General features: G+C 40.7%; 3 protein-coding genes across 4 annotated transcripts in view; 2 read left to right on the plus strand and 1 right to left on the minus strand.

Moving 5' to 3' along the window:
* Positions 1 to 333: 333 nt before the first annotated feature.
* On the plus strand, positions 334 to 2,868 carry LOC115763259 (serine/threonine-protein kinase TBK1). The gene is made up of 7 exons (XM_030705737.1): positions 334 to 417; positions 474 to 1,500; positions 1,559 to 1,710; positions 1,782 to 1,909; positions 1,981 to 2,056; positions 2,111 to 2,235; positions 2,304 to 2,868. The coding sequence occupies exons 1-7, from the start codon at positions 334 to 336 to the stop codon at positions 2,866 to 2,868; spliced, it is 2,157 nt and encodes a 718-aa protein (XP_030561597.1).
* A 300-nt stretch (positions 2,869 to 3,168) lies between these two features.
* Positions 3,169 to 4,203, plus strand: LOC115763096. Of its 2 annotated transcripts, XM_030705534.1 has the most exons (2): positions 3,169 to 3,629; positions 3,684 to 3,763. In XM_030705534.1, coding segments are annotated over exons 1-2 (402 nt in total). In that variant the 5' UTR covers positions 3,169 to 3,229; the 3' UTR covers positions 3,686 to 3,763. The 2 variants fall into 2 exon arrangements, with proteins under 2 accessions (XP_030561394.1, XP_030561393.1); XM_030705533.1 differs by having other exon boundaries at positions 3,169 to 4,203.
* A 1,851-nt stretch (positions 4,204 to 6,054) lies between these two features.
* LOC115763203 (probable nuclear hormone receptor HR38) overlaps positions 6,055 to 26,865 on the minus strand; it is a 42,713-nt gene continuing 21,902 nt past the window's right edge. The window contains exons 2-5 of the mRNA XM_030705668.1: positions 11,974 to 12,269; positions 9,198 to 10,376; positions 7,972 to 9,130; positions 6,055 to 7,903 (exon numbers count right to left, since the gene is read on the minus strand). Coding sequence (XP_030561528.1) covers positions 7,647 to 7,903; positions 7,972 to 9,130; positions 9,198 to 10,376; positions 11,974 to 11,994 — 2,616 coding nt within the window. The 5' untranslated portion in view covers positions 11,995 to 12,269 and the 3' untranslated portion in view covers positions 6,055 to 7,646. The remainder of the gene's footprint in view (positions 7,904 to 7,971; positions 9,131 to 9,197; positions 10,377 to 11,973; positions 12,270 to 26,865) is intronic.

Below are 26,865 nucleotides of genomic sequence, written 5' to 3' on the forward strand. Positions count from 1 at the left end.
TTATTTATTTAGGTATTCGTCTTCATATAAAGTACTTTTGCAGTTTATGCAAATACACATTCCTAAAAGAAATGTTCCCTGCGAATAAAGCACCGTTTTTATCTTTAAATGTTCCATATAACGGAACTATTTAAACTCGAATTACATTGGAATGGAACTAGTAGTTCGATAGGCGCACTGGATCTATTCGATTGTTTAAGTGAAGACTTAATTGTAATCAATTTATCGAAACCGATGAAAATATGAAAAACAAATTCATTTTCTCTTTATCTATCTATTAGTTGATTTGATAAATGCTTCTTGGTAAAACGTAATAAAATAATTTATTTCAAAATGTCATTCCTGCGTGGCTCGCTGAACTATGTTTGGTGTACAACCAGCGTGCTGGGCAAAGGCGCCACCGGATCTGTGTTTCAGGTAGGAAAACATTATGCATTTATGTGGCGTATGCACATATTTGATCAATTTTGCAGGGAGTGAATAAGACAACTGGCGAATCCGTTGCCGTTAAAACTTTCAATCCGTACAGTCACATGCGCCCCGCCGATGTGCAGATGCGCGAGTTCGAAGCCTTGAAAAAAGTAAACCATGAAAACATTGTCAAATTGCTGGCCATTGAGGAGGATCAAGAGGGACGCGGAAAGGTTATAGTTATGGAGTTGTGTACTGGCGGCAGTCTATTCAATATACTTGATGATCCCGAGAACTCGTACGGCCTTCCGGAGCAAGAATTCCTACTGGTGCTGGAGCATCTATGCGCTGGAATGAAACATTTGCGAGACAATAAGTTGGTGCATCGGGACCTCAAGCCCGGCAACATCATGAAATTCATATCTGAAGATGGTCAAACCATATATAAGCTGACCGATTTTGGTGCTGCACGTGAACTCGAAGACAATCAGCCGTTCGCTTCGCTCTATGGTACTGAGGAATATCTGCATCCCGATCTGTATGAACGCGCGGTGCTGCGCAAGTCCATACAAAGATCATTTACTGCCAATGTGGATCTGTGGTCCATTGGGGTGACGCTCTACCATGTTGCTACTGGGAATTTGCCTTTCAGACCATTCGGGGGTCGTAAGAACCGCGAGACAATGCACCAAATAACCACGAAAAAGGCCTCTGGCGTCATATCTGGCACACAGTTGGCCGAAAATGGACCTATTGAGTGGTCAACGACGCTGCCGCCCCATGCACATTTATCGCAAGGTCTCAAGACGCTCGTCACGCCTTTGCTGGCTGGTTTGTTGGAGGAGAATCGGGAGAAGACCTGGTCCTTTGATCGATTCTTCCAGGAAGTAACTCTGATATTGCGCAAGCGTGTCATCCACGTCTTTTTTACAAATCGCACCAGCTCGGTAGAAGTGTTCCTGGAGCCAGATGAACAGATTGACAACTTTCGCGAGCGCATATTCCTGCAGACCGAGGTGCCACTGGAAAAACAAATATTGCTCTTTAATAACGAGCACCTTGAAAAGAAAGTGTCACGACGGACCATCGGTATATTAGATGCCCATCTTTCTTGGTTTTTATTTCTAATAGTTGATTTTTTTTGCAGCCAAAGCGTTTCCCAAGACAACTACGGAGCAGCCCATTTTCCTTTACAGCAACGATGATAACAATGTTCAATTGCCACATCAATTGGAATTGCCCAAGTTCCCAGTGTTTCCGCCAAATGTATCCGTTGAAAATGATGCGAGTCTGGCTAAGGTATATCAGCCTTTCATTTCACCGAATCTCAATCGTGAATGCTTTTAGATTTACACGTTTACTTATTACAGGCTGCTTGCAGTGTGGGCCATGAATGCAAACGACGCGTAGATATCTTCACCACCATGGATATCCTAATCAAAAGGGGAGTTGAACAATTTATCGAGATGCTTATAACCACCATTACATTGTTGTTGAAGTGAGTAAAGAAGCAGAGAAAGAAAACTTTCTGTACGTCTAGAAACCATATTTATTTCAACACATACTTAGAAAAACCGAAAGCTTTGACAATCTGCTATCGACTGTAGTTGACTACGCAGATGTGGTGCACATCATGGCAAGTGTGGTAAGCCGAGCACCTTCATATTGTTCATATGATCAGAATGTTCTCTTTTCACAGACAAAAGGCGACCAGGAGCTAAAGACTCTTCTCGGTTCCCTGGACAATGTAAAGAGTGAATTTGATGGAGCAGCCGATGTTATCACGCAGATGCACAAGCATTTTGTTACCGACGACGAACTGAAGTAAGTTAAACTCTTTAAACTCAAGTGGCTCAAAGGTGAACCATGTTGCTGACATTCTTAATTAACAGCGATCAGTGGTCGTCTCTGATGCATGGAAAGAAATGTCCTTGCCGCACTCGAGCTAGCGCACAGGCAAAGTACTTGGTAGAGCGTCTGCGCGACTCTTGGCAGCATTTGCTGCGTGATCGTGCAACACGCACTTTAACTTACAACGACGAACAATTCCACGCGCTAGAGAAAATCAAAGTAGACCACAATGGAAAACGTATTAAGCAGCTGCTGCTGGATAACGTGAATCCTGCTGTAGCGCAAATGGCCGAATGCTTGGCTGACTGGTATAAACTGGCGCAAACGGTGTATCTGAAAACTCAGATTTTGGAGAAGGACGTGCGCGACTGCGAGCGCAAGTTGCATAGTATTCGCGATGAGCTCTACCACATCAAATCTGAGCAGAAGCTTGCCCTAGACACTAAGAATATTAACAGCAATAACCAATTGGCCAAAATTAAGGAACGCAATCGTCTGCACATGATGAAGCAGCAGCAATTAGAAGTGATGGCCGCGATGAGAAAGAATAACGAGCTTATAGCTTTGCTAAGTAATTTAGGAATTTCAAACGGCAACTTGCCTTAGGGGCACAAAATGTATTAGAAATTTGAATTTCTTATTATTATTATTGAATTATTTGTACTATATCTTAAATAAATATTTTGTATAAAAACAATGGGCATTTTAATATCTCTCCTTTATATTAAATGTCTATACTCGTTTTGCATATCGAAACAATATCCTTCCAGCTGAATTTTAAATCAAACGTAAGGTAAAATCGAATGTGATAAATCGATTCCGATATCTGGTTTGTCATGCTGCCGATATGGTTCTATCGATAGTGAAATCGATAGTATATCTGCGCTCGTAGGGGGTGGCATTGCTATTGTTTTCATTTTAGTTTTGGCTTTCGTAATTATTTATTTACAATGTATTTGTGCTCACTATGCTTTCATTACTGAGCACAGTCGGACATATCTTCGATGTGGTGCTAATACGGCCTATTACGGCCGTAATCGAGACTCTCGTGGCGGTCGTGTACTACTTCCTGGCTGCAAGCTGGTTCGTAGGCTACTGTCTCGTTGAAGCCGGCGCGCACATCTGGAAGGTCCTATGCGATGGTTACCAAATAGCTACTATTATATATAAGGAGTGCACTCTCTTCTACTGCGAGCTTCGTCACATGCTCGGCGAGGTGTCCGACTACATATACTATGGCACCGGCGATGGGCTTAGTCTGGCACGCTATTTGGCAGAGGAAGTCATCTTATTTCTGGGCAACGTGCTCATTGGACTTGGCAATTGTACACTGTGGATTCTACTACTGCTGCCGCGTGCCATCATTTGTATTGTAGACTATATAATATTGCTACTCGATAAGCTAGTTAGTTATATTGTAGAGCGTGGCACACATCTGCTTAACAACGTCTTCCGACTGTCAATTGGCATCGCTGTTCTCCTGGTACTGTACATGTTTCGCAGATATGTGTATCTCCTTGCCGTCTATCTGCTGAGAAGCCTGCGTACTGAGGTCTCAACCAAAGTGCGCTGGGTCTTGGAGTGGGCCTCTAATTGGACTGATCGACATCTATCCTGGGTGTTGCAAAAACTGGAGGTTGCCGAACCATCTGGAAATGCGTCGGGCAGCCGAACACATTGTGTGGTCTGCCTGGAACGTAACAGGAACATTGTTGTACTGCCCTGCCGGCATTTTTGCCTGTGCAAGGAGTGCTCACAGCAGCTTCGGCGCTTTGAAGGGGGCAACCGTTGTCCCCTCTGCCGGCATAACGTTGACACATTGATGCCTGTCTTTGACTGAATTACCATTTTTACTGTATGTGTATATATTATAATTATTTTTATATTTTATGTAAGTCAATTTAAGCTCAAAAACGTTTTGTAATAAAATAAAGTATATGACAACAATTGTGTCTTATCTATCTCAAAACGAAGCGTTTGCGACACCTGCTTGAGTTGGCTGCGTATCTTGTTCCTTTCGGGACTCGACTGTCATTGTAGTATGTACATATGTAACATATGTGTATGTACATATGTAACATATGTGTATGTACATATGTAACATATGTGTATGTACGTACATAGCAGAACCTTATTTTTCAAATACTCCATTTTTTGAGTCCAATTCAGATTAGTTCGGATTTAGTCCGGTTTGTATCATTCTTTAGCAAAGAAAATTTTTACTGTTTTCCAAAAGCTTGACAATTATAGGTAATCAAAAAATGTATGAACTTCTTTCAACAAATAGAATTCACTTGGTTAACACTCAAGAAAAAAGTAAACACATTTTATTTGAAATCAGTGATAGTATACATTGTGAATATATATATGCTTTTTAGAACTAATTTGCTCAAAAGTCATATAGAAAAATAGAATAGGTTAATGCTTAATTCTTTATTAAATCGAAATGAAATGATTTGTATTTACTTGTTGGTAGGTACATACAATATTAAACGAAACAATAAAAGTAAAATAGAAAATGTATATCATATATATGCATACAGTAAAGGTATATATATATATATATTTATATATATATATTTGTTTGTAGATATAGCATTTTAGGTGTATTTTTCTATAAGTTTTCTATACATATTTATATAAATAAACATATATATAAATATAAATCCTGTCTTTAGTTATAGCTTAACTGATGGGCTTCAACTTCAACATTTTATTTTGTGCACGAAATATTCTATATTTATGCACATAAGTACAATATCATTGTCAAAGAACCAAATGAAGTACATTATATGTTTTTGTTTTTGGCTAATATATGTTGTTTGTTTTTTTTTTTCGTTTTTTTTTTTGTATATATTGATTTCTTGTGTTCAGATTATTGCTAAAAAATTCAATTTTTTGCCATCCATAAAGCTTCATGGGCTCTTAAACATAGACCCTTGCCTATTATTTATCTGATAGGAAAGTAGATAATAAAATATGCGTATGTAACTATATGTATATATTAAAAATATGCCTTTTACAGATAAATTGTGTATGTATGTATACATGTAATATATTCAAAAGTGTTTTCAAAATCGTTTCATTGATAAATGTATCATTCATTTCTCAAAAATATGCATACCAAAAATGTTTATACTTGACATTCATTTAGATGTACATACATATAAATATACAAAAGAACATTTAACACAAAGGTCTTGTGACAATTTAGAAGTTTCTTGTAAAAGTTCCCTATTCAAAATATATATATATATGTTGATGTACCGATGCATGCGGCATACATAGTGGGTATGTATGAATGTACATATGTATGTATATTTAGAAGGTACAAAGTAGGTTGTAAGTATGTACATATCATTATAACTATATCTGGCTTAAATTGTATTTGTTTGCTTTGCGAACGACTAATTCTCTATTATGTAAAAATATTAAATATTATGATCAAAGATATAAGTTTGTATATTTCCATGGTTTTTATGATATGTAACGGCTAGACAATGGCATCATTTCCGATTTTGAATCCCAATTTAAGCCCATTTCCAAAACCAATCTGGTCACATTCTTTTCAATTTCAATTTATAATTTAACCGCTCTTAACCGTTACGCGAGCTTACGCTTAGGATTACGATAAATACATAGGTAGGTTTACACAAGTGCTTTCTTATGGTTACCTACATCTAGAATGTATATTATCTATCTGTAGAAAATGGCTGTTTACTGGACATATATATATATATATATATATATATATATATATATATATGTATTTATATTCTTAGCACTAGTCCGTTTATTTCGGCTGTGGATTAAATAGTTAATGAATTACTTTGCCTTAGTTAATAATTAGTAATGGTTATATTAATAATTTGCTCAATAATCTTGAATATGAACAATACAATACTCAACAAATGAATAATCAATGAGCTATAAAAGTACAATAAGTACTGTGATATTTAATTCAGCTATTGCACATATATCGAAAATAAGTTAACAACATTTAAGATTTGTATTGTGCTTCCAAAAGCTTGAAGAGATATGTTTTCCATTTGTTAGGCCTAAATGGTTATTGTACTTAGTCTTTAATTATAGCCATGCAAGATTTTGTCAAACAAAGGGGAAAGGCTGTACATCAATTATTTTCTAGCTAAGATTTGTAAGATGTCAATTTTTTACATTGCAGATATACCATTAAAAAATAAAAAACATATAAAAGTTGGACATAAGTAGACTTTAACGCCAATTTATCACAAAACCACACAGAGGGCAATGAATCGAAATAACATGTAGGGAAACACATAATTCAATGCAATTCTTTGAGAACTATTCCATATAATTGTGTGTTATATTATAACTAAGTAATAGATAATGACCTTAAATTACAAAATACTTATGCTTACACCTACTTATACATAAATATCTTTTTCGTCTTATTCAATAGTTTGTGTACTTGTGTGCAGCTCTGTATGTGTCAGACACAAATCACATAAAGGTACTTAAACTCTCTTTGTGCACTCGGTCGTGCCATAAAATCTCAAACCAAGAACTCATGAATGTCGACCAAACTCTATAAACCCTATCTGTATGCTACGTTTAGAGACTATATCTATCTGGTTTTTATTTTAAGTCTAGACAGCAAAGAAGGAGAAATACTTTGTGGGGGAAAATCGTGCTGGCTATATTTATCCGTAATCATAACTTAGGCTTTATTTTGTGTGCATCTGGTTCTTAATACAATTGACTAGACGTAAGCTAAAGGCAAGAGTGGGCATTGCACGAAAGAACTCTGATTTGTACTTGAAGGCAAACAAAAATTGGTCGAATCGAAGCGGGCAGCGAAAGGTTGAGAGTTGGTTTTCCAATATATCCACTAGGTTGTCTAGGTACGCAGCTGGATGTGCGTGTTGCGCCCATTGATTTTGACAGTCGGAATCGGAATTAAACAATTTAACAATTAACGTCAACAAGTTGTAAATTCTGTGTGCAGCTGACAAGTCACGAATAGCCACGGACTTGCCTCAGTGCTGAAATATTCATGAACAGCTCCAATTATGCACTGCTCAGTGCCTATACGGAACCAGGCTGACCCTAGCCTACGGGTACGGGTGCGGGTACGGGTTCGGGCTCGGATCGATCATGCTTATACGTATATGTAAGTGTCTAGTTGGGAACACTTAATTCAATAGCTTTAACTTCCTAAAGACACTGTTGTGTCATGTTTTTTGTTTTATTGTTTCTTGTGTTTTTTCGGGGTTCTGCTATCTCAGGCTCCTTGAGATCACTTAGAACTAGGTACATGCTGTCTGGGAGATTCCAATTTCAATTACTTACGCAATCTATTTACGTTATTAAAAGCTAAATATAAGGAAGCAAAGTTATGGCGCCTAGAAGGGCAATGTGGTAACGAACATGTTCTCAATGAGGGCCGGTGCTGGCACCAGATCCTCCAGCTTGAGATAGAATATGCGCTGCAGTCCCTGGACGCTCAAGGAGCGCAGCTCGGGCAGCTTGCCCAGCAGCCGGCTGAAGTAATGCTGTTTCTTCTGCGCCTCCGCGTTGTAGGTGACATGATCTCGCAGGCTGCCAATAATCTTCATCTGCAGCTGTTCCACCTTCTTCGGCTCTCGCAGGCCATGTCGCTCTGCAAGGAATGGGTAAGTACATTTAGCTCAAATCTGCAGGGTTTGTCTGGGTAGTTGAGTATCCAACCTGTTATGAGGGTGAGGGCGCAGAGGCAGGCAAAGGCCGATATGTCAATCTCTAGATTGTGCAGGCTGCGACTGAACTCCATGATGCCGTTGAGCCAATCGCCAAAGGAGCGCTGGCACTGGTTACGGTGCAGCACCGTGCCGTTGCAGAAAATCATCTTGGTGTCATCGCTGCGGGCGCGATAGGAGAGGCGCAGCACGAACAGCTCCAGCGATGCGGACTGGAAGAGGAGCTCCTGGTCTTCGGGCGTGAGCTCCAAATAGCCGGGAATTTTCTCGGCAAACTGCTTGATCACATCCACCGAGCTGCTCAGCAGCTGATAGAACTGCTGCACCTTGTCGGCCTCGCTCAGGCCCAGTCCACTGGCTACGGTCGGCGGGGTCAGCGGATCGAGTGGCTCCTCGTAGTGTGTGTAGTCCAGGCACGAGGGATCCGGCGTTGTGTCCACGTGGCTGCGCACCAATGCAGTTATCAGCGATATGGGCGGCGATGGGGGCGACTCTTGCGGCGACTTTGGCTTCGAGGGCAGACGCCCGCGGCGACCCTTCAGTGAGTCCGTGCGCACCACCTCCTTGACCATGCCCACGACCAAGCACTTTTGGAAACGACAGAACTGGCAGCGATTGCGCCGCCGCTTGTCCACCGGGCAGCTCTTGTCCGCCAGGCACACATACTTGGAGCCCTTTTGCACGGTCCGCTTGAAAAAGCCCTTGCAGCCCTCGCAGGTCCTCACCCCGTAGTGCTGACAGGCGGCCGTATCGCCGCACACGGCGCACAGCTGCGATGAGTTTGGATGAGTGGACTGCAGCAGACGCCCCTGGGCCTGGTTGTGCAGAAAATCCGTGCCGGCTCCGCTCACTGGCGAGCTGGCAGCAGAATTGGGTGCCGAGCTCAGCTGCACCTGCAGCGCATTCACGGTGTGCGCATTTCTCGAGCCCAGCGCCAGCTTCGCCATCTTGGGGCTGTGCGCGGCGGCGGCGGGCGAAACGGAGCGCTGCACAGGCAGCGAGGCACGACGCAGCGGGGGCACGACCACGACAGAGCCGGAGTTGGCACCGCCATTTGCCGCGGACGCGCCGGCAGCCGTTGCTGCCTCCAGCTCGGAAATGGTGGGAAATGTGGGCAAGGAGTAGCGCTCGCCATTCGGCGTGTTGTAGTTCTGCAAAGGATTGAAAGCATATCCTTAAGGCAGCTGCCGGAATATCGGGCAGGAGGTTCATACTTACAATGTGCTGATAGCCTGGCTGCTGTTGCCCGTAGAAGCCATCATTAGGGCCCACTCCGCTGTACTCGTAGAGCGAGCTGGCCGACGAGCTGGGCGAGGGATTGGAAGCGCCGTTGATGGCGTTGAAGTGACCATGGTAGTTGTAGCCGCTGCTGTTGCTGCTGCTGTTGTTGTTGTTGTTGTTGTGCCCGGCGGCTGCCAGGGCCGAGGGCTGAGCCTGCAGCTGGTGCAGCGACTGGCCAGAACCGGGGCCAGAGTTAAGGTCAGCCATTACCTCCGCAGCGGTGGTCAGCGGAAAGCAGTCCTCATCCATTTTAATGGTCAAGATCTGATCGGAGGGCGTGCCCGTGGCCGAGGAGGACGCCTGCTTCGGACTGCTGGCGCTGCTGCTGTTGTACTTGACAGAGTAGGTCTCCTGGAAACTGGGCAGGCTGCTGCCGCACGAGAGCGGCCCCCCAATGGGTGAGATCAGTAAGTCGCTGGCGCCGTGCCGCTGCAGATAGGCGGCCTGCAGCTGTTGTTGCTGTTGCTGCTGTTGCTGCTGCTGTTGCTGCTGAGCGTGGAGTGCAATTGCGGGATCGCTGCTGGAGCGCAGGCTGAGCAGGCAAATCGCGTGATGATCCTGCTCGGAGCCGGCGCTGCTATTGGCTGGGGCCTGGTCTTGTATTGAGGAAAGCCGCTTGTCGCGCAGACACGTCAGCTTGGTGAGATTCTCAATGGAGCCTGTGATATCCTCGCTGCTGCCGATCAGAGTCTCACTGGACGGCGTCACATCAATCTGTGTGTCCGGATAGCTGGCAACCGAATGCTCCAGCGCCGGCGAGAGCAAAGAGTTGTTCGAGTCCGATGGAAAAAATAAATCCGAGAAGAGTTCGCTGTGCGTGACGGCCGCATCGGCAAGATTGCTGATCAGCTGATCCTCCTCATGGGTCAGCAGCGAGACCTGGCTGGATGTGGGCAGCAGCAGATGCTGATGCTGTTGCCCAACTAGCTGCTGCTGCTGTTGCTGTTGCTGCTGCTGCTGCTGCTGCTGTTGCTGATGCTGATGATGATGGCGATGATGATGATGGTGATGGTGTCCAGCACTACTCGCTACTGCAGCTACTGTGGACGTCGTCGTTGTCGTTGCCACGGCTTGCGTTGAGAAATTGTCGAACGACGAGAGTGAACTAAAGGAGCTCTGCAAGGCAAGAAAGTCCGGGTTAGACTAAGTTAGTGGCAGATACTCTGCAGCGCAGGATAGCTTCTATTCCTAGTCCTCGTCAAGGGTGGAGTCAAGTCGCCTGTTAGACATGCGCGATGCTACAGCGCCTGCCGATTGGTGCACGGATTGCAACCCCTATTAGACAGACAGTCATATAATTGTGATGCTCTGTTCGCAGCTCTGAGCTGAGTATATATATTCCCTAAATATTAATATATGCTAGAAAGTTATTAAGCTCAGTCTTATAGCTGAAATGGTCTTTAAATAACAATAGAAAATTTAAAGCGTGAGTCTCTTAGGGATTTACCGACTTTTTCTAAACCAAAGTTAAAAACTCCTCAAAAAATGATGCATTAAAAAAATTAATTGAAAAGCAATCTATATTAAAATGTTAGTGGAGGATTGAAATTGATGCTCCGATTGTTTTCTAATTTTTAACTATTACAATTACTATTACCATAATCAGGAAGATCCCCTTTGGCTTTTCTTCTGCTGTGAACAGAGTAGTGCACAGTCGCTGCCACCCGACTGCGAACTTCTCACTTGTTTTCTAATTGGTTCTGCCTGACGCTTTGGCTGCCAATGTTTGCCAACATACATATTTCATTAAATTCAATTAGACAGCTATTGTGGTAGTTGCTGTAGCTGTTCTTTTGTGGTGCTTGGGTGGCTTGGCTAGCTCCTAACTAATCTGCTCACCTCCTAGCCTCCTCACAGCTGGCAATTAAGGTGGCCATTGAGCCATTGGTCTTGCCACATGGAACTTTGCAGCGACACATTCTGTATATTAGGCAACATCTGCTCCGTTAAAAAATTAACATAATAACAATGTGCAAGCTCTGCTTTTATACCCTGTACTGATAAAGAGGTATAATGGCCTTGTGGAAATGTATGTAACTGGGAGAGGAGGCTTGATCGACTCCAGAAGGAATATACATTTCAGTATTCGATGCGATCTACACAAATTCGTCGTTCTACTGGCTATCCGTTTGGTTAAACGAGACTTGAAATAGGTTCTCCTATTAATTATCAATAAATCGATGCTGCTAAGAGTTAGAAAAAAAGATTCTGAATATTTGAATTCTTGAATGCGTTCCAACTTCCCCACAATAATAATACGTATTCTTCCGGGTATAGACTTAGGCTTTGGTATTTGCACACTTTTGTATACCATAAAAAATTTACTGAAAATTTCATAAAGATCGGACTATAAACACCGAAGTTAATCAGGACGCATTTCCCATAGTATGGGCCTTATATGGGGCTGCGTGTCTGTATTTGTGTGTGTGCATGTATAGTATCTAGTTAAAATGCTTGTAAAGCTAGCTAGAGGGTAGGTTCGTGAAATCTTCCAGTAGGGCTCTCCCTTTTAAAGAACTTGTTTCTTTTGCATTACCAGGCTTGGGATCTTAGCTGTTTAGGACTTTTTATATGAATTGAAAATAAGTAGTAGAAGTCAAAATTAAGCATGAACTTGAATGGCTTCCAATATCCTTTGTATCCCTCTAAATAATCCCTCTCTTAAATATATATATATTTTATTTGATTTGATTTTCATGTTGGCTGAACTTACATTGGGTTGCAAAAGTAACATGCTTGTAGTCGCTTGGTTTTGAAGCCTCGTTTGGCTGCTTTTGGTGGTTGCTGCAGTTGTTGTTGTTGCAGTTGGGGCAATTGTCGTTGCAGTCGCGGCTTCTGCTAGCTTGGTGTCTGTTTTTGGAGATCTTAGTGGAGTTCTGGTTATTGCAACGTTCACACTTTCGGCTTTTGGGCTCTTGGATTTGCCCACTTTCGAGAAATGCTTGGAGCCTTGCTCCGTTGATTTTGTGGGCGGCGTTCTGCGCTGCTCACTTGCTGTTGTCTCTGCACCTGCAAGGATAATAGGGTGAAAACCATTAGGACTTGGCCTTTAATATGCTTCCGTGATAATTTGCAAATGTTAAGCGGTGTCTGGGGCATACTTTATTCTATAAGCGTGGCTGATGAGCTGATTGTCTGATGCCTGGCCATAAGATGTCACTGGCTCGAAAAAAAAACACACAAGCATAAGATTTATTCGGCAGCAAGACATTTTTAATAAAAATCGTTGCTCAATTGTCTTGCGTTCCACACGCAAACAACCGTATCGAATGTCTTAATTAGAAATGCTTATGCACCGCTCCTCAGTCGCCATCCGAGTCGCAAGAGTCGACTCTGTGGCTCTGGCTACCCTATGTGGACACCTCTGTGTGTCACGAGGAGGGAGCAGGGAGCAGGGAGCAGTGTGGAGGTCGGAGGTTGCCAAAAGCGATGCTCACGTTGCAGCCAGGGCTGGGGGACTGGAGTCTGGCCGCAGCCAGCGCCAATACGAGGATCGCATCTCAATCTTGGTTAATGCTGCACATTAAATGTAATAAATTGTGCTGTCCGTCGACTGCGCTGGCTTTGCGGGTGTTCGCTTTTGATTAAAATAAATATTATGGCCTGTTCGAATTGCAAAACGACACTTCGTTTCGTTTTGGTTTGGTTTGCTTGTTTGCTGATTTTCATATTTGTTTCATAAAATCATTTTTCACAATTTGTATAGTTTTATTTCGTTTAGCTTAATGTATATTTCTTTTAAAGCAGTTGAATAGATTTCCTAATGGCTGAAGATAAACAGCCCGTACAACTTAAGAGATTCAGATATAGCTAAAAGTAATCGTACTTGATTACATCTGGTTCTCATATGAACTAGCGGGCATTACCCGGCTTTGCCTGCACAAAGTTTTTTCTTGTATATTTAAAAAAAGAATTAAATCAAAAATTTTAAGCAAGTTTTTAATGAAATTTTACAGGCATCTTTGGAAGTGAGCATTAAGCCTGATCCTCAAAAGTTTCATACAGCCGATATCCACCAATTTTCCACAGATACGGGCGAAATTTCTCAAAACAATCAGACTTTTGAAATATAAAATTGTAACATCTCGTTAATCTACACGTTCAATGTTCGAAAGTAATAATTTCGTTTGAATATCATATGTAAAAATGGCAGCTATAAATAGTACAGATTAGAGCCAAGAGTTATGGGGCATACAATTAATTGATTAGCATCGTCAATAATCTATCCAATAAGTACTTTTGAGCATTAGATAGATTGAAAATTTCTGGTAATTTGATTTAATTTGCGAAAATGCTTTTAGCAATTATATTTGATTTCTACAATTTTCTATTAAATTTATTTGCTTTTTGTATAGCGAACGTAATCTTTTGCAAATCGATCAGACTGAGACTGAGAAACAATGAGCCACACCGGGAAAGATTTAAAATGGAAATAAAATATCATTGCTGTGCTGTTAGCATTAGCCCTGGGTCATTTAGAAAGCAATTGATCGATACCCTTTGAGCCGGCAACAAAATACCGAAACAAAAACCCCAAAAACTACCGTGGGCTACCGTGAAAAAAGCTACCGGGAAGAGCGTGCGATATTCATTTAATAATATAACAATGTGCCATTGTTTTTATTACCCATGGGCATAGCCGAAAATATTTCTGGCTGCGAAGCCTAAGCTTTGGGTTGGGTCTCGCAGCCAGTTGCATCTTCAAATATTCACTAGACTAGATTTTTTTTTTCTTTTCATAGATTCGGTGTGCTGTATTTGGGATGTCGGCTTTTTGGGAAGGCAACATAAACAATTTCTTGGTTGGGGTCCTTTATGTGCCATCATCGCCGGCTAACAAATTTATTATAATGCTCTGCTGCTGGCTAGGCCCAAGTTTCGCCAGTTTTCTCGTGTCTTCTTCTCATTGCATAACTTGGCTAATTTTTTGTATTTTTTTTTCTGCTTTTTTTTTTTTTTTTTGTATAAGATTGTTAATACATATTATTTTGTAAGCAGCAGAGTCTCGTCTGCGAGTGTACTTTGAACTGCGAACTCTATTGCACGCTCTGCTCTGCCTGGCTGCTTGATCAATGGACATGGACATATGCATCTGCCGAAACTGTCAGACAGACAGACACAGAGACGCAGAGAGTCAGATACAGACAGGGACAGGGGCTAAGAGGAACTTGCGCAGTGACCCAAAGAAATGGTAATGCGTCGTGGTCGTCGTCGTTGCATGGTCGACGTCTTTGGCATGCCGCACGGGTCAGGCGGTTGGGTGACTCTGCCCGCTTCGTCTGCTCCGTCCGCTGCGTCCGCTTTGGCATTCAGTCATTGAGTCAGTGGGTGCAACGTTGGTTACGCGGACAGCGCAAAACGTTGCACCAGAAATCAGACGTTTCGGCCGCCTTGGGTATGGTTAGTTTCGTGTGAAGTTTTGTGAGAAGTATACAAATGGATTTCAGGTTTGGGCCAAGGAGTTAGTCATTTTGTCAGACGCTGCCCATGCTGCTGCTGCTGCTCTGCTGAGCTGCTGAGCTGCAGGTTTGGCAGGGGCACGGCGGAGGCGTCGATGCTATCGCCTTTGAAATCCACGACAACGGAGGCGGTTGCCCCAATAGACTCTCTGCCGTAGACCTGCGCCCAGGCCACAAACTTCCTGCAGTACCTTTGATGATGATGATGATGATGCCGTTCGTCTGCCCCATTGTTGGCCTGGGTACTTGTTTAGACTTTCACTATTAATTGTCGATTTTCATCGATGGCTTTTTGCTTATTTTTTTTTCTCTTGTCGTTGTTGTTGTTGTTGTTGCTGGCTCTGATGCTGCACAAAATGTAATACTTAATGGGCAATGGGTAATGGGGTTGGTATTTAAAGTTGTGCAAAAAGACAGAAACAAAACCCAATTTCTGTGAAACTCATATCGAAACTGTATCTATTACTCAATGCTCTCGAGTGAGAGACAATTTGATTGATTTATGCAATCGCGTTCGCCGTCTTATGCTACATTGTTTTCGTTCCAACTAATTGCCCGACTCGTCTTCAACTCTGGTCTGCGACTTGGCCCATTTGTGCCCCGATACAACTATTACAACATATTTTGTTTGCCTCTCAGCATTTAGACCTTATTAAGATTCTTGAGAACATTTTCTTTATCAGACAATTCTAAGAACAAATGTGTCTATTTGATGCCGTTTTGATAATGCTTTAAGGCATTAAAATATCTAAAAGTAATATCAATAAAAATACCTAACAGGCAAGAGAAGACTTATCCAATTCTTATTCTTGATCAGCATCAACAGCCGATCTCTTGCTTGATTTCAGAGAATGTATCATATCCATCGGCCAAGAATGGAAAACAATTACAGCCAACATTTGTAATATATGGACATACATATATAATATATAATGGACATGGGCTAACAAAATCTAGCCATGTCCGCTTGTTTTTATGTTTATCTGAATAAACGGGCAGTAAAATATAAGTGTCTTCTACGAACTTGATGTCAGAAATCTGCGTGGCTTAGGTGCCTGAGCGTCGAACTCACAGGCGGGAGGTCGCCAGTTCAAATGCAGTTTTATGCATTTTGTATTAGATACAAAGCAAAAAGCAACATCAAAAAATAAAAACAAACAAAGATATGGAAACGAATAAATATGAATGATAATAAATACAATTTTTTTATGCTTGTTTTGTCATCTATAAGACTATAATATATATTCCTTGACAGGGTTCACTTAGTCACATGCGGTGGGATCAGGCTCGCAGCATTGAGGACGAAATTTTCATTTAAGTTGGAAAACAAGTGTGCTTTAATAAATGAGATACAGGCAAAGAATGGACGAAGGGGAAATGCATCAAAAAATAACAACATCAAGAATTATATTTAAAAACAAAGCCACTTTTTGCCAATATCAGTAAATTCTTGAAATTATAAAAATATCGTGAATTTTATCAACTGAACTAAAACAACTTTTGTTTAGGTCAAAAATGAATTAATCCCCGGCTCGATAGGGAAATAGTGAAAGTAAAAGAATTTCAAGCCGAAAGAAGCGCCATGAGTCAAAAAACTTCCCAATGAAGTAAAACAAAAGTGTCGCAACAATTCGTAAAAATGTCTTTGCGCCACTTTAAATACTAAGTAAACCACAAGACCGAGATCGAAGGCGACGATCGGCGACGGGCGACGGGCGACCGCGTCATCATTTTTTAATCGCTGCAAAAATGATCGAAGGCCATCTTGGACATTTCAGAGTGAGCCGGAGCCGGCCAATTGAGTGGATTGAAGTCATTTAATACGCGCGTGAGCGCATCTTAACCAGTTGGCCCATCCCCTTCTCAACTGGGCTCCCCTCTGAGCAGATTGGCCAATACTTTGGCTTTGGCACTTGCCAGCGATGTACTCTGGAACTTGACGGCAGCTGCTGCTGCTGCTGCATTGGTCATCGTCGGCGTAGACGTCGAGCATTATGCAAAAGCGGATTCATAAAAATCAACTGCAGGCTGCGGTTGCGATTTGTTTCTGTTTCAAATTTGCATGAAATTCTAATAAAAGATTTACCGTTCAGTTGTTAGGTGCTTCTCGGGGGAGATGCAGCCTCTGTTTTCGGATTCTCAATCTGAAAAACTGGTTTAATTCAAATTGGCGTGTTATATCATTTGCGAATATGAGATTCACATGCGTGGCACTCTGATTTACCACGAAGAACCAGTTCTAAGACCCAAACAAATATGTATGTACTTTGTAGAAGCAATAGCTATTTAAATAATCTCTTTCAGTTAAATTTACATCACTTCTGTGAATAATTCTTTCATTATATACTATACTAGCGAAATACCTTGAGCCTTGGTTTTTATACCCTCAACCCATTAAAAATGGGTATAAGGGTATATTGTATTTGTGCGAAAGCCAAATGTATGTAACAGGCAGAAGGAAGCAACTCCGACCGCATAAAGTATATATATTCTTGATCAGCATAAATAGCTGAGTCGATCTAGCCATGTCCGTCTGTCTGTCCGTCCGTCCGTCCGTATGTATGAACCCAAGGATCTCAGAACCTATAAGAGCTAGAGACTTGAAATTTTAGATGTAGATGCTCCTAGCTCCCGCGCAGATCGAGTTTGTTTCCGATAACTTACTCCGTTTCCAAGCAATCGATAAAAATCGATATCGATATCCTGTTTTTTGGGCAATTTTGGTAAATAATAAGAGCTAGAGTCACCAAACTTGACATATAGCTCCTACAATAGAATATATATATGATATAGGATTTTTCTTCATGGTTTTCCCTCTAGATTAATCTGGCATTCAAATCTGAACACAGATTTTTTAGTCCTAATTTATGTCCAAATCTTACCCCAAGATTCGTATATAGACATTGGTCAATAATTACCACTTCCATATCTCGGCCAAATCTCATCCGATTTTCACGAAGTTTGGCGTTTTCTTCATGGTTTTCCCTCTAGATTAATGTGGCATTCAAATCTCGACACCGATTTTTTGGTCGAAATTCATGTCCAAATCTTACCCCAAGATTCGCATATACGAATGTATATAAAGACATGGGTCAAAAATTACCACCCCTATAACTCGGTCAAATCTCATCCGATTTTCACGAAGTTTGGCGTTTTCCTCATGGTTTTCCCTCTAGATTAATCTGGCATTTAAATCTGAACATCGATTTTTTAGTCGAAATTTATGTCCAAATCTTACCCCAAGATTCATATATAGTCATGGGTCAAACTTTACCACCCCCATATCTCGGCCAAATCTCATCCGATTTTCATGAAGTTTGGATTTTTCTTCATGGTTTTCCCTCTAGATTAATGTGGCATTCAAATCTCGACACCGATTTTTTGGTCGAAATTCATGTCCAAATCTTACCCCAAGATTCGTATATAGACATGGGACAAAATTTACCACCCCCATATCTCGGCCAAATCTCATCCGATTTTCATGAAGTTTGGCTTTTTCTTCATGGTTTTCCCTCTAGATTAATGTGGCATTCAAATCTCGACACCGATTTTTTGGTCGAAATTCATGTCCAAATCTTACCCCAAGATTCGTATATAGACATGGGTCAAAATTTACCACCCCCATAACTCGGTCAAATCCCATCCGAATTTCACGAAGTTTGGCGTTTTCCTCATGGTTTTCCCTCTAGATTAATCTGTCATTCAAATCTGAACACCGATTTTTTAGTCGAAATTCATGTCCAAATCTTACCCCAAGATTCGTATATAGACATGGGTCAAAATTTACCACCCCCATAACTCGGTCAAATCGTATCCGATTTTCACGAAGTTTGGATTTTTCTTCATGGGTTTCCCTCTAGATTAATCTGGCATTCAAATCTGAACACCGATTTTTTAGTCGAAATTCATGTCCAAATCTTACCCCAAGATTCGTATATAGACATGGGTCAAAATTTACCACCCCCATATCTCGGCCAAATCTCATCCGATTTTCATGAAGTTTGGCGTTTTCCTCATGGTTTTCCCTCTAGATTAATCTGGCATTTAAATCTGAACATCGATTTTTTAGTCGGAATTTATGTCCAAATCTTACCCCAAGATTCGTATATAGACATGGGTCAAAAATTACCACCCCTATAATTCGGTCAAATCTCATCCGATTTTCACGAAGTTTGGCGTTTTCTTCATGGTTTTCCCTCTAGATTAATCTGGCATTTAAATCTCGACACCGATTTTTTGGTCGAAATTCATGTCCAAATCTTACAAAATTTACCACCCCCATATCTCGGCCAAATCTCATCCGATTTTCATGAAGTTTGGATTTTTCTTCATGGTTTTCCCTCTAGATTAATGTGGCATTCAAATCTCGACACCGATTTTTTGGTCGAAATTCATGTCCAAATCTTACCCCAAGATTCGTGTATAGTCATGGGTCAAAAATTACCACCTCCATATCTCGGCCAAATCTCATCCGATTTTCACGAAGTTTGGCTTTTTCTTCACGGTTTTCCCTCTAGATTAATGTGGCATTCAAATCTCGACACCGATTTTTTGGTCGAAATTCATGTCCAAATCTTACCCCAAGATTCGTATGTAGACATGGGTCAAAAATTACCACCCCTATAACTCGGTCAAATCTCATCCCAAGATTCGTGTATAGACATGGGTCAAAAATTACCACCTCCATATCTCGGCCAAATATCATCCGATTTTCACGAAGTTTGGCTTTTTCTTCATGGTTTTCCCTCTAGATTAATGTGGCATTCAAATCTCGACACCGATTTTTTGGTCGAATTCATGTCCGATTTTCACGAAGTTTGGCTTTTTCTTCATGGTTTTCCCTCTAGATTAATGTGGCATTCAAATCTCGACACCGATTTTTTGGTCGAAATTCATGTCCAAATCTTACCCCAAGATTCGTATATAGACATAGGACAAAATTTACCACCCCCATATCTCGGCCAAATCTCATCCGATTTTCATGAAGTTTGGATTTTTCTTCACGGTTTTCCCTCTAGATTAATGTGGCATTCAAATCTCGACACCGATTTTTTGGTCGAAATTCATGTCCAAATCTTACCCCAAGATTCGTATATAGACATGGACAAAATTTACCACCCCCATATCTCGGCCAAATCTCATCCGATTTTCATGAAGTTTGGATTTTTCTTCATGGTTTTCCCTCTAGATTAATGTGGCATTCAAATCTCGACACCGATTTTTTAGTCGAAATTCATGTCCAAATCTCATCCCAAGATTCGTATATAGACATGGGTCAAAAATTACCACCCCTATAACTCGGTCAAATCTCATCCGATTTTCACGAAGTTTGGCGTTTTCCTCATGATTTTCCTTCCAGATTAATCTGGCATTCAAATCTGAACACCGATTTTTTGGTCGAAATTCATGTCCAAATCTTACCCCAAGATTCGTATGTAGAAATGGGTCAAAAATTACCACCCCTATAACTCGGTCAAATCTCATCCCAAGATTCGTGTATAGACATGGGTCAAAAATTACCACCTCCATATCTCGGCCAAATCTCATCCGATTTTCATGAAGTTTGGATTTTTCTTTATGGTTTTCCCTCTAGATTAATCTGGCATTCAAATCTCGACACCGATTTTTTGGTCGAAATTCATGTCCAAATCTTACCCCAAGATTCGTATATAGACATAGGACAAAATTTACCACCCCCATATCTCGGCCAAATCTCATCCGATTTTCATGAAGTTTGGATTTTTCTTCATGGTTTTCCTTCTAGATTAATGTGGCATTCAAATCTCGACACCGATTTTTTGGTCGAAATTCATGTCTAAATCTTACCCCAAGATTCGTATATAGACATGGACAAAATTTACCACCCCCATATCTCGGCCAAATCTCATCCGATTTTCATGAAGTTTGGATTTTTCTTCATGGTTTTCCCTCTAGATTAATGTGGCATTCAAATCTCGACACCGATTTTTTGGTCGAAATTCATGTCCAAATCTTACCCCAAGATTCGTATATAGACATGGGTCAAAAATTACCACCCCTATAATTCGGTCAAATCTCATCCGATTTTCACGAAGTTTGGCGTTTTCTTCATGGTTTTCCCTCTAGATTAATGTGGCATTTAAATCTCGACACCGATTTTATGGTCGAAATTCATGTCCAAATCTTACCCCAAGATTCGTATATAGACATGGGTCAAAAATTACCACCTCCATATCTCGGCCAAATATCATCCGATTTTCACGAAGTTTGGCTTTTTCTTCATGGTTTTCCCTCTAGATTAATCTGGCATTCAAATCTCGACACCGATTTTTTGGTCGAAATTCATGTCCAAATCTTACAAAATTTACCACCCCCATATCTCGGCCAAATCTCATCCGATTTTCATGAAGTTTGGATTTTTCTTCATGGTTTTCCCTCTAGATTAATGTGGCATTCAAATCTCGACACCGATTTTTTGGTCGAAATTCATGTCCAAATCTTACCCCAAGATTCGTGTATAGACATGGGTCAAAAATTACCACCCCTATAACTCGGTCAAATCTCATCCGATTTTCACGAAGTTTGGCGTTTTCTTCATGGTTTTCCCTCTAGATTAATGTGGCATTTAAATCTCGACACCGATTTTATGGTCGAAATTCATGTCCAAATCTTACCCCAAGATTCGTATATAGACATGGGTCAAAAATTACCACCTCCATATCTCGGCCAAATATCATCCGATTTTCACGAAGTTTGGCTTTTTCTTCATGGTTTTCCCTCTAGATTAATCTGGCATTCAAATCTCGACACCGATTTTTTGGTCGAAATTCATGTCCAAATCTTACCCCAAGATTCGTATATAGACATAGGACAAAATTTACCACCCCCATATCTCGGCCAAATCTCATCCGATTTTCATGAAGTTTGGATTTTTCTTCATGGTTTTCCTTCTAGATTAATGTGGCATTCAAATCTCGACACCGATTTTTTGGTCGAAATTCATGTTCAAATCTTACCCCAAGATTCGTATATAGACATGGGTCAAAAATTACCACCCCTATAACTCGGTCAAATCTCATCCGATTTTCACGAAGTTTGGCGTTTTCCTCATGATTTTCCTTCCAGATTAATCTGGCATTCAAATCTGAACACCGATTTTTTGGTCGAAATTCATGTCCAAATCTTACCCCAAGATTCGTATGTAGACATGGGTCAAAAATTACCACCCCTATAACTCGGTCAAATCTCATCCCAAGATTCGTGTATAGACATGGGTCAAAAATTACCACCTCCATATCTCGGCCAAATCTCATCCGATTTTCATGAAGTTTGGATTTTTCTTTATGGTTTTCCCTCTAGATTAATCTGGCATTCAAATCTCGACACCGATTTTTTGGTCGAAATTCATGTCCAAATCTTACCCCAAGATTCGTATATAGACATGGACAAAATTTACCACCCCCATATCTCGGCCAAATCTCATCCGATTTTCATGAAGTTTGGATTTTTCTTCATGGTTTTCCCTCTAGATTAATCTGGCATTTAAATCTCGACACCGATTTTTTGGTCGAAATTCATGTCCAAATCTTACAAAATTTACCACCCCCATATCTCGGCCAAATCTCATCCGATTTTCATGAAGTTTGGATTTTTCTTCATGGTTTTCCCTCTAGATTAATGTGGCATTCAAATCTCGACACCGATTTTTTGGTCGAAATTCATGTCCAAATCTTACCCCAAGATTCGTATATAGACATGGGTCAAAAATTACCACCCCTATAATTCGGTCAAATCTCATCCGATTTTCACGAAGTTTGGCGTTTTCTTCATGGTTTTCCCTCTAGATTAATCTGGCATTTAAATCTCGACACCGATTTTTTGGTCGAAATTCATGTCCAAATCTTACAAAATTTACCACCCCCATATCTCGGCCAAATCTCATCCGATTTTCATGAAGTTTGGATTTTTCTTCATGGTTTTCCCTCTAGATTAATGCGGCATTCAAATCCCGACACCGATTTTTTGGTCGAAATTCATGTCCAAATCTTACCCCAAGATTCGTGTATAGACATGGGTCAAAAATTACCACCTCCATATCTCGGCCAAATCTCATCCGATTTTCACGAAGTTTGGCTTTTTCTTCATGGTTTTCCCTCTAGATTAATGTGGCATTCAAATCTCGACACCGATTTTTTGGTCGAAATTCATGTCCAAATCTTACCCCAAGATTCGTATGTAGACATGGGTCAAAAATTACCACCCCTATAACTCGGTCAAATCTCATCCCAAGATTCGTGTATAGACATGGGTCAAAAATTACCACCTCCATATCTCGGCCAAATATCATCCGATTTTCACGAAGTTTGGCTTTTTCTTCATGGTTTTCCCTCTAGATTAATGTGGCATTCAAATCTCGACACCGATTTTTTGGTCGAAATTCATGTCCAAATCTTACCCCAAGATTCGTATATAGACATGGGTCAAAAATTACCACCCCTATAACTCGGTCAAATCTCATCCGATTTTCACGAAGTTTGGCGTTTTCCTCATGATTTTCCTTCCAGATTAATCTGGCATTCAAATCTGAACACCGATTTTTTGGTCGAAATTCATGTCCAAATCTTACCCCAAGATTCGTATGTAGACATGGGTCAAAAATTACCACCCCTATAACTCGGTCAAATCTCATCCCAAGATTCGTGTATAGACATGGGTCAAAAATTACCACCTCCATATCTCGGCCAAATCTCATCCGATTTTCATGAAGTTTGGATTTTTCTTTATGGTTTTCCCTCTAGATTAATCTGGCATTCAAATCTCGACACCGATTTTTTGGTCGAAATTCATGTCCAAATCTTACCCCAAGATTCGTATATAGACATAGGACAAAATTTACCACCCCCATATCTCGGCCAAATCTCATCCGATTTTCATGAAGTTTGGATTTTTCTTCATGGTTTTCCTTCTAGATTAATGTGGCATTCAAATCTCGACACCGATTTTTTGGTCGAAATTCATGTCCAAATCTTACCCCAAGATTCGAGTATAGACATGGGTCAAAAATTACCACCTCCATATCTCGGCCAAATATCATCCGATTTTCACGAAGTTTGGCTTTTTCTTCATGGTTTTCCCTCTAGATTAATGTGGCATTCAAATCTCGACACTGATTTTTTGGTCGAAATTCATGTCCAAATCTTACCCCAAGATTCGTATATAGACATGGGTCAAAAATTACCACCCCTATAACTCGGTCAAATCTCATCCGATTTTCACGAAGTTTGGCGTTTTCCTCATGATTTTCCTTCCAGATTAATCTGGCATTCAAATCTGAACACCGATTTTTTGGTCGAAATTCATGTCCAAATCTTACCCCAAGATTCGTATGTAGACATGGGTCAAAAATTACCACCCCTATAACTCGGTCAAATCTCATCCCAAGATTCGTGTATAGACATGGGTCAAAAATTACCACCTCCATATCTCGGCCAAATCTCATCCGATTTTCATGAAGTTTGGATTTTTCTTTATGGTTTTCCCTCTAGATTAATCTGGCATTCAAATCTCGACACCGATTTTTTGGTCGAAATTCATGTCCAAATCTTACCCCAAGATTCGTATATAGACATAGGACAAAATTTACCACCCCCATATCTCGGCCAAATCTCATCCGATTTTCATGAAGTTTGGATTTTTCTTCACGGTTTTCCTTCTAGATTAATCTGGCATTCAAATCTCGACACCGATTTTTTGGTCGAAATTCATGTCCAAATCTTACCCCAAGATTCGTATATAGACATAGGACAAAATTTACCACCCCCATATCTCGGCCAAATCTCATCCGATTTTCATGAAGTTTGGATTTTTCTTCATGGTTTTCCTTCTAGATTAATGTGGCATTCAAATCTCGACACCGATTTTTTGGTCGAAATTCATGTCCAAATCTTACCCCAAGATTCGAGTATAGACATGGGTCAAAAATTACCACCTCCATATCTCGGCCAAATATCATCCGATTTTCACGAAGTTTGGCTTTTTCTTCATGGTTTTCCCTCTAGATTAATGTGGCATTCAAATCTCGACACTGATTTTTTGGTCGAAATTCATGTCCAAATCTTACCCCAAGATTCGTATATAGACATGGGTCAAAAATTACCACCCCTATAACTCGGTCAAATCTCATCCGATTTTCACGAAGTTTGGCGTTTTCCTCATGATTTTCCTTCCAGATTAATCTGGCATTCAAATCTGAACACCGATTTTTTGGTCGAAATTCATGTCCAAATCTTACCCCAAGATTCGTATGTAGACATGGGTCAAAAATTACCACCCCTATAACTCGGTCAAATCTCATCCCAAGATTCGTGTATAGACATGGGTCAAAAATTACCACCTCCATATCTCGGCCAAATCTCATTTGATTTTCATGAAGTTTGGATTTTTCTTTATGGTTTTCCCTCTAGATTAATCTGGCATTCAAATCTCGACACCGATTTTTTGGTCGAAATTCATGTCCAAATCTTACCCCAAGATTCGTATATAGACATAGGACAAAATTTACCACCCCCATATCTCGGCCAAATCTCATCCGATTTTCATGAAGTTTGAATTTTTCTTCATGGTTTTCCTTCTAGATTAATGTGGCATTCAAATCTCGACACCGATTTTTTTGTCGAAATTCATGTCCAAATCTTACCCCAAGATTCGTATATAGACATGGGTCAAAATTTACCACCCCCATAACTCGGTCAAATCTCATCCGAATTTCACGAAGTTTGGCTTTTTCTTCATGGGTTTCCCTCTAGATTAATGTGGCATTCAAATCTCGACACTGATTTTTTGGTCGAAATTCATGTCCAAATCTTACCCCAAGATTCGTATATAGACATGGGTCAAAAATTACCACCCCTATAACTCGGTCAAATCTCATCCGATTTTCACGAAGTTTGGATTTTTCTTCATGGTTTTCCCTCTAGATTAATGTGGCATTCAAATCTCGACACCGATTTTTTGGTCGAAATTCATGTCCAAATCTTACCCCAAGATTCGTATATAGACATGGGTCAAAAATTACCACCCCTATAACTCGGTCAAATCTCATCCGATTTTCACGAAGTTTGGCGTTTTCCTCATGGTTTTCCCTCTAGATTAATCTGGCATTTAAATCTGAACATCGATTTTTTAGTCGAAATGTATGTCCAAATCTTATCCCAAGATTCGTATATAGACATGGGTCAAAAATTACCACCTCCATATCTCGGCCAAATCTCATCCGATTTTCACGAAGTTTGGTTTTTTCTTCATGGTTTTCCCTCTAGATTAATGTGGCATTCAAATCTCGACACCGATTTTTTTGTCGAAATTCATGTCCAAATCTTACCCCAAGATTCGTATATAGACATGGGTCAAAATTTACCACCCCCATAACTCGGTCAAATCTCATCCGAATTTCACGAAGTTTGGCTTTTTCTTCATGGGTTTCCCTCTAGATTAATGTGGCATTCAAATCTCGACACCGATTTTTTGGTCGAAATTCATGTCCAAATCTTACCCCAAGATTCGTATATAGACATGGGTCAAAAATTACCACCTCCATATCTCGGCCAAATCTCATCCGATTTTCACGAAGTTTGGCGTTTTCTTCATGGTTTTCCCTCTAGATTAATGTGGCATTCAAATCTCGACACCGATTTTTTGGTCGAAATTCATGTCCAAATCTTACCCCAAGATTCGTATATAGACATGGGTCAAAAATTACCACCCCTATAACTCGGTCAAATCTCATCCGATTTTCATGAAGTTTGGCGTTTTCTTCATGGTTTTCCCTCTAGATTAATCTGGCATTTAAATCTCGACACCGATTTTATGGTCGAAATTCATGTCCAAATCTTACCCCAAGATTCGTGTATAGACATGGGTCAAAAATGACCACCTCCATATCTCGGCCAAATCTCATCCGATTTTCACGAAGTTTGGTTTTTTCTTCATGGTTTTCCCTCTAGATTAATGTGGCATTCAAATCTCGACACCGATTTTTTGGTTGAAATTCATGTCCAAATCTTACCCCAAGATTCGTGTATAGACATGGGTCAAAAATTACCACCTCCATATCTCGGCCAATTCTCATCCGATTTTCACGAAGTTTGGCTTTTTCTTCATGGGTTTCC

This window comes from Drosophila novamexicana, unplaced genomic scaffold, assembly GCF_003285875.2.
Source record: "Drosophila novamexicana strain 15010-1031.04,08,12 unplaced genomic scaffold, DnovRS2.1 tig00000689-arrow-pilon, whole genome shotgun sequence".
NCBI lineage: Eukaryota > Metazoa > Arthropoda > Insecta > Diptera > Drosophilidae > Drosophila > Drosophila novamexicana.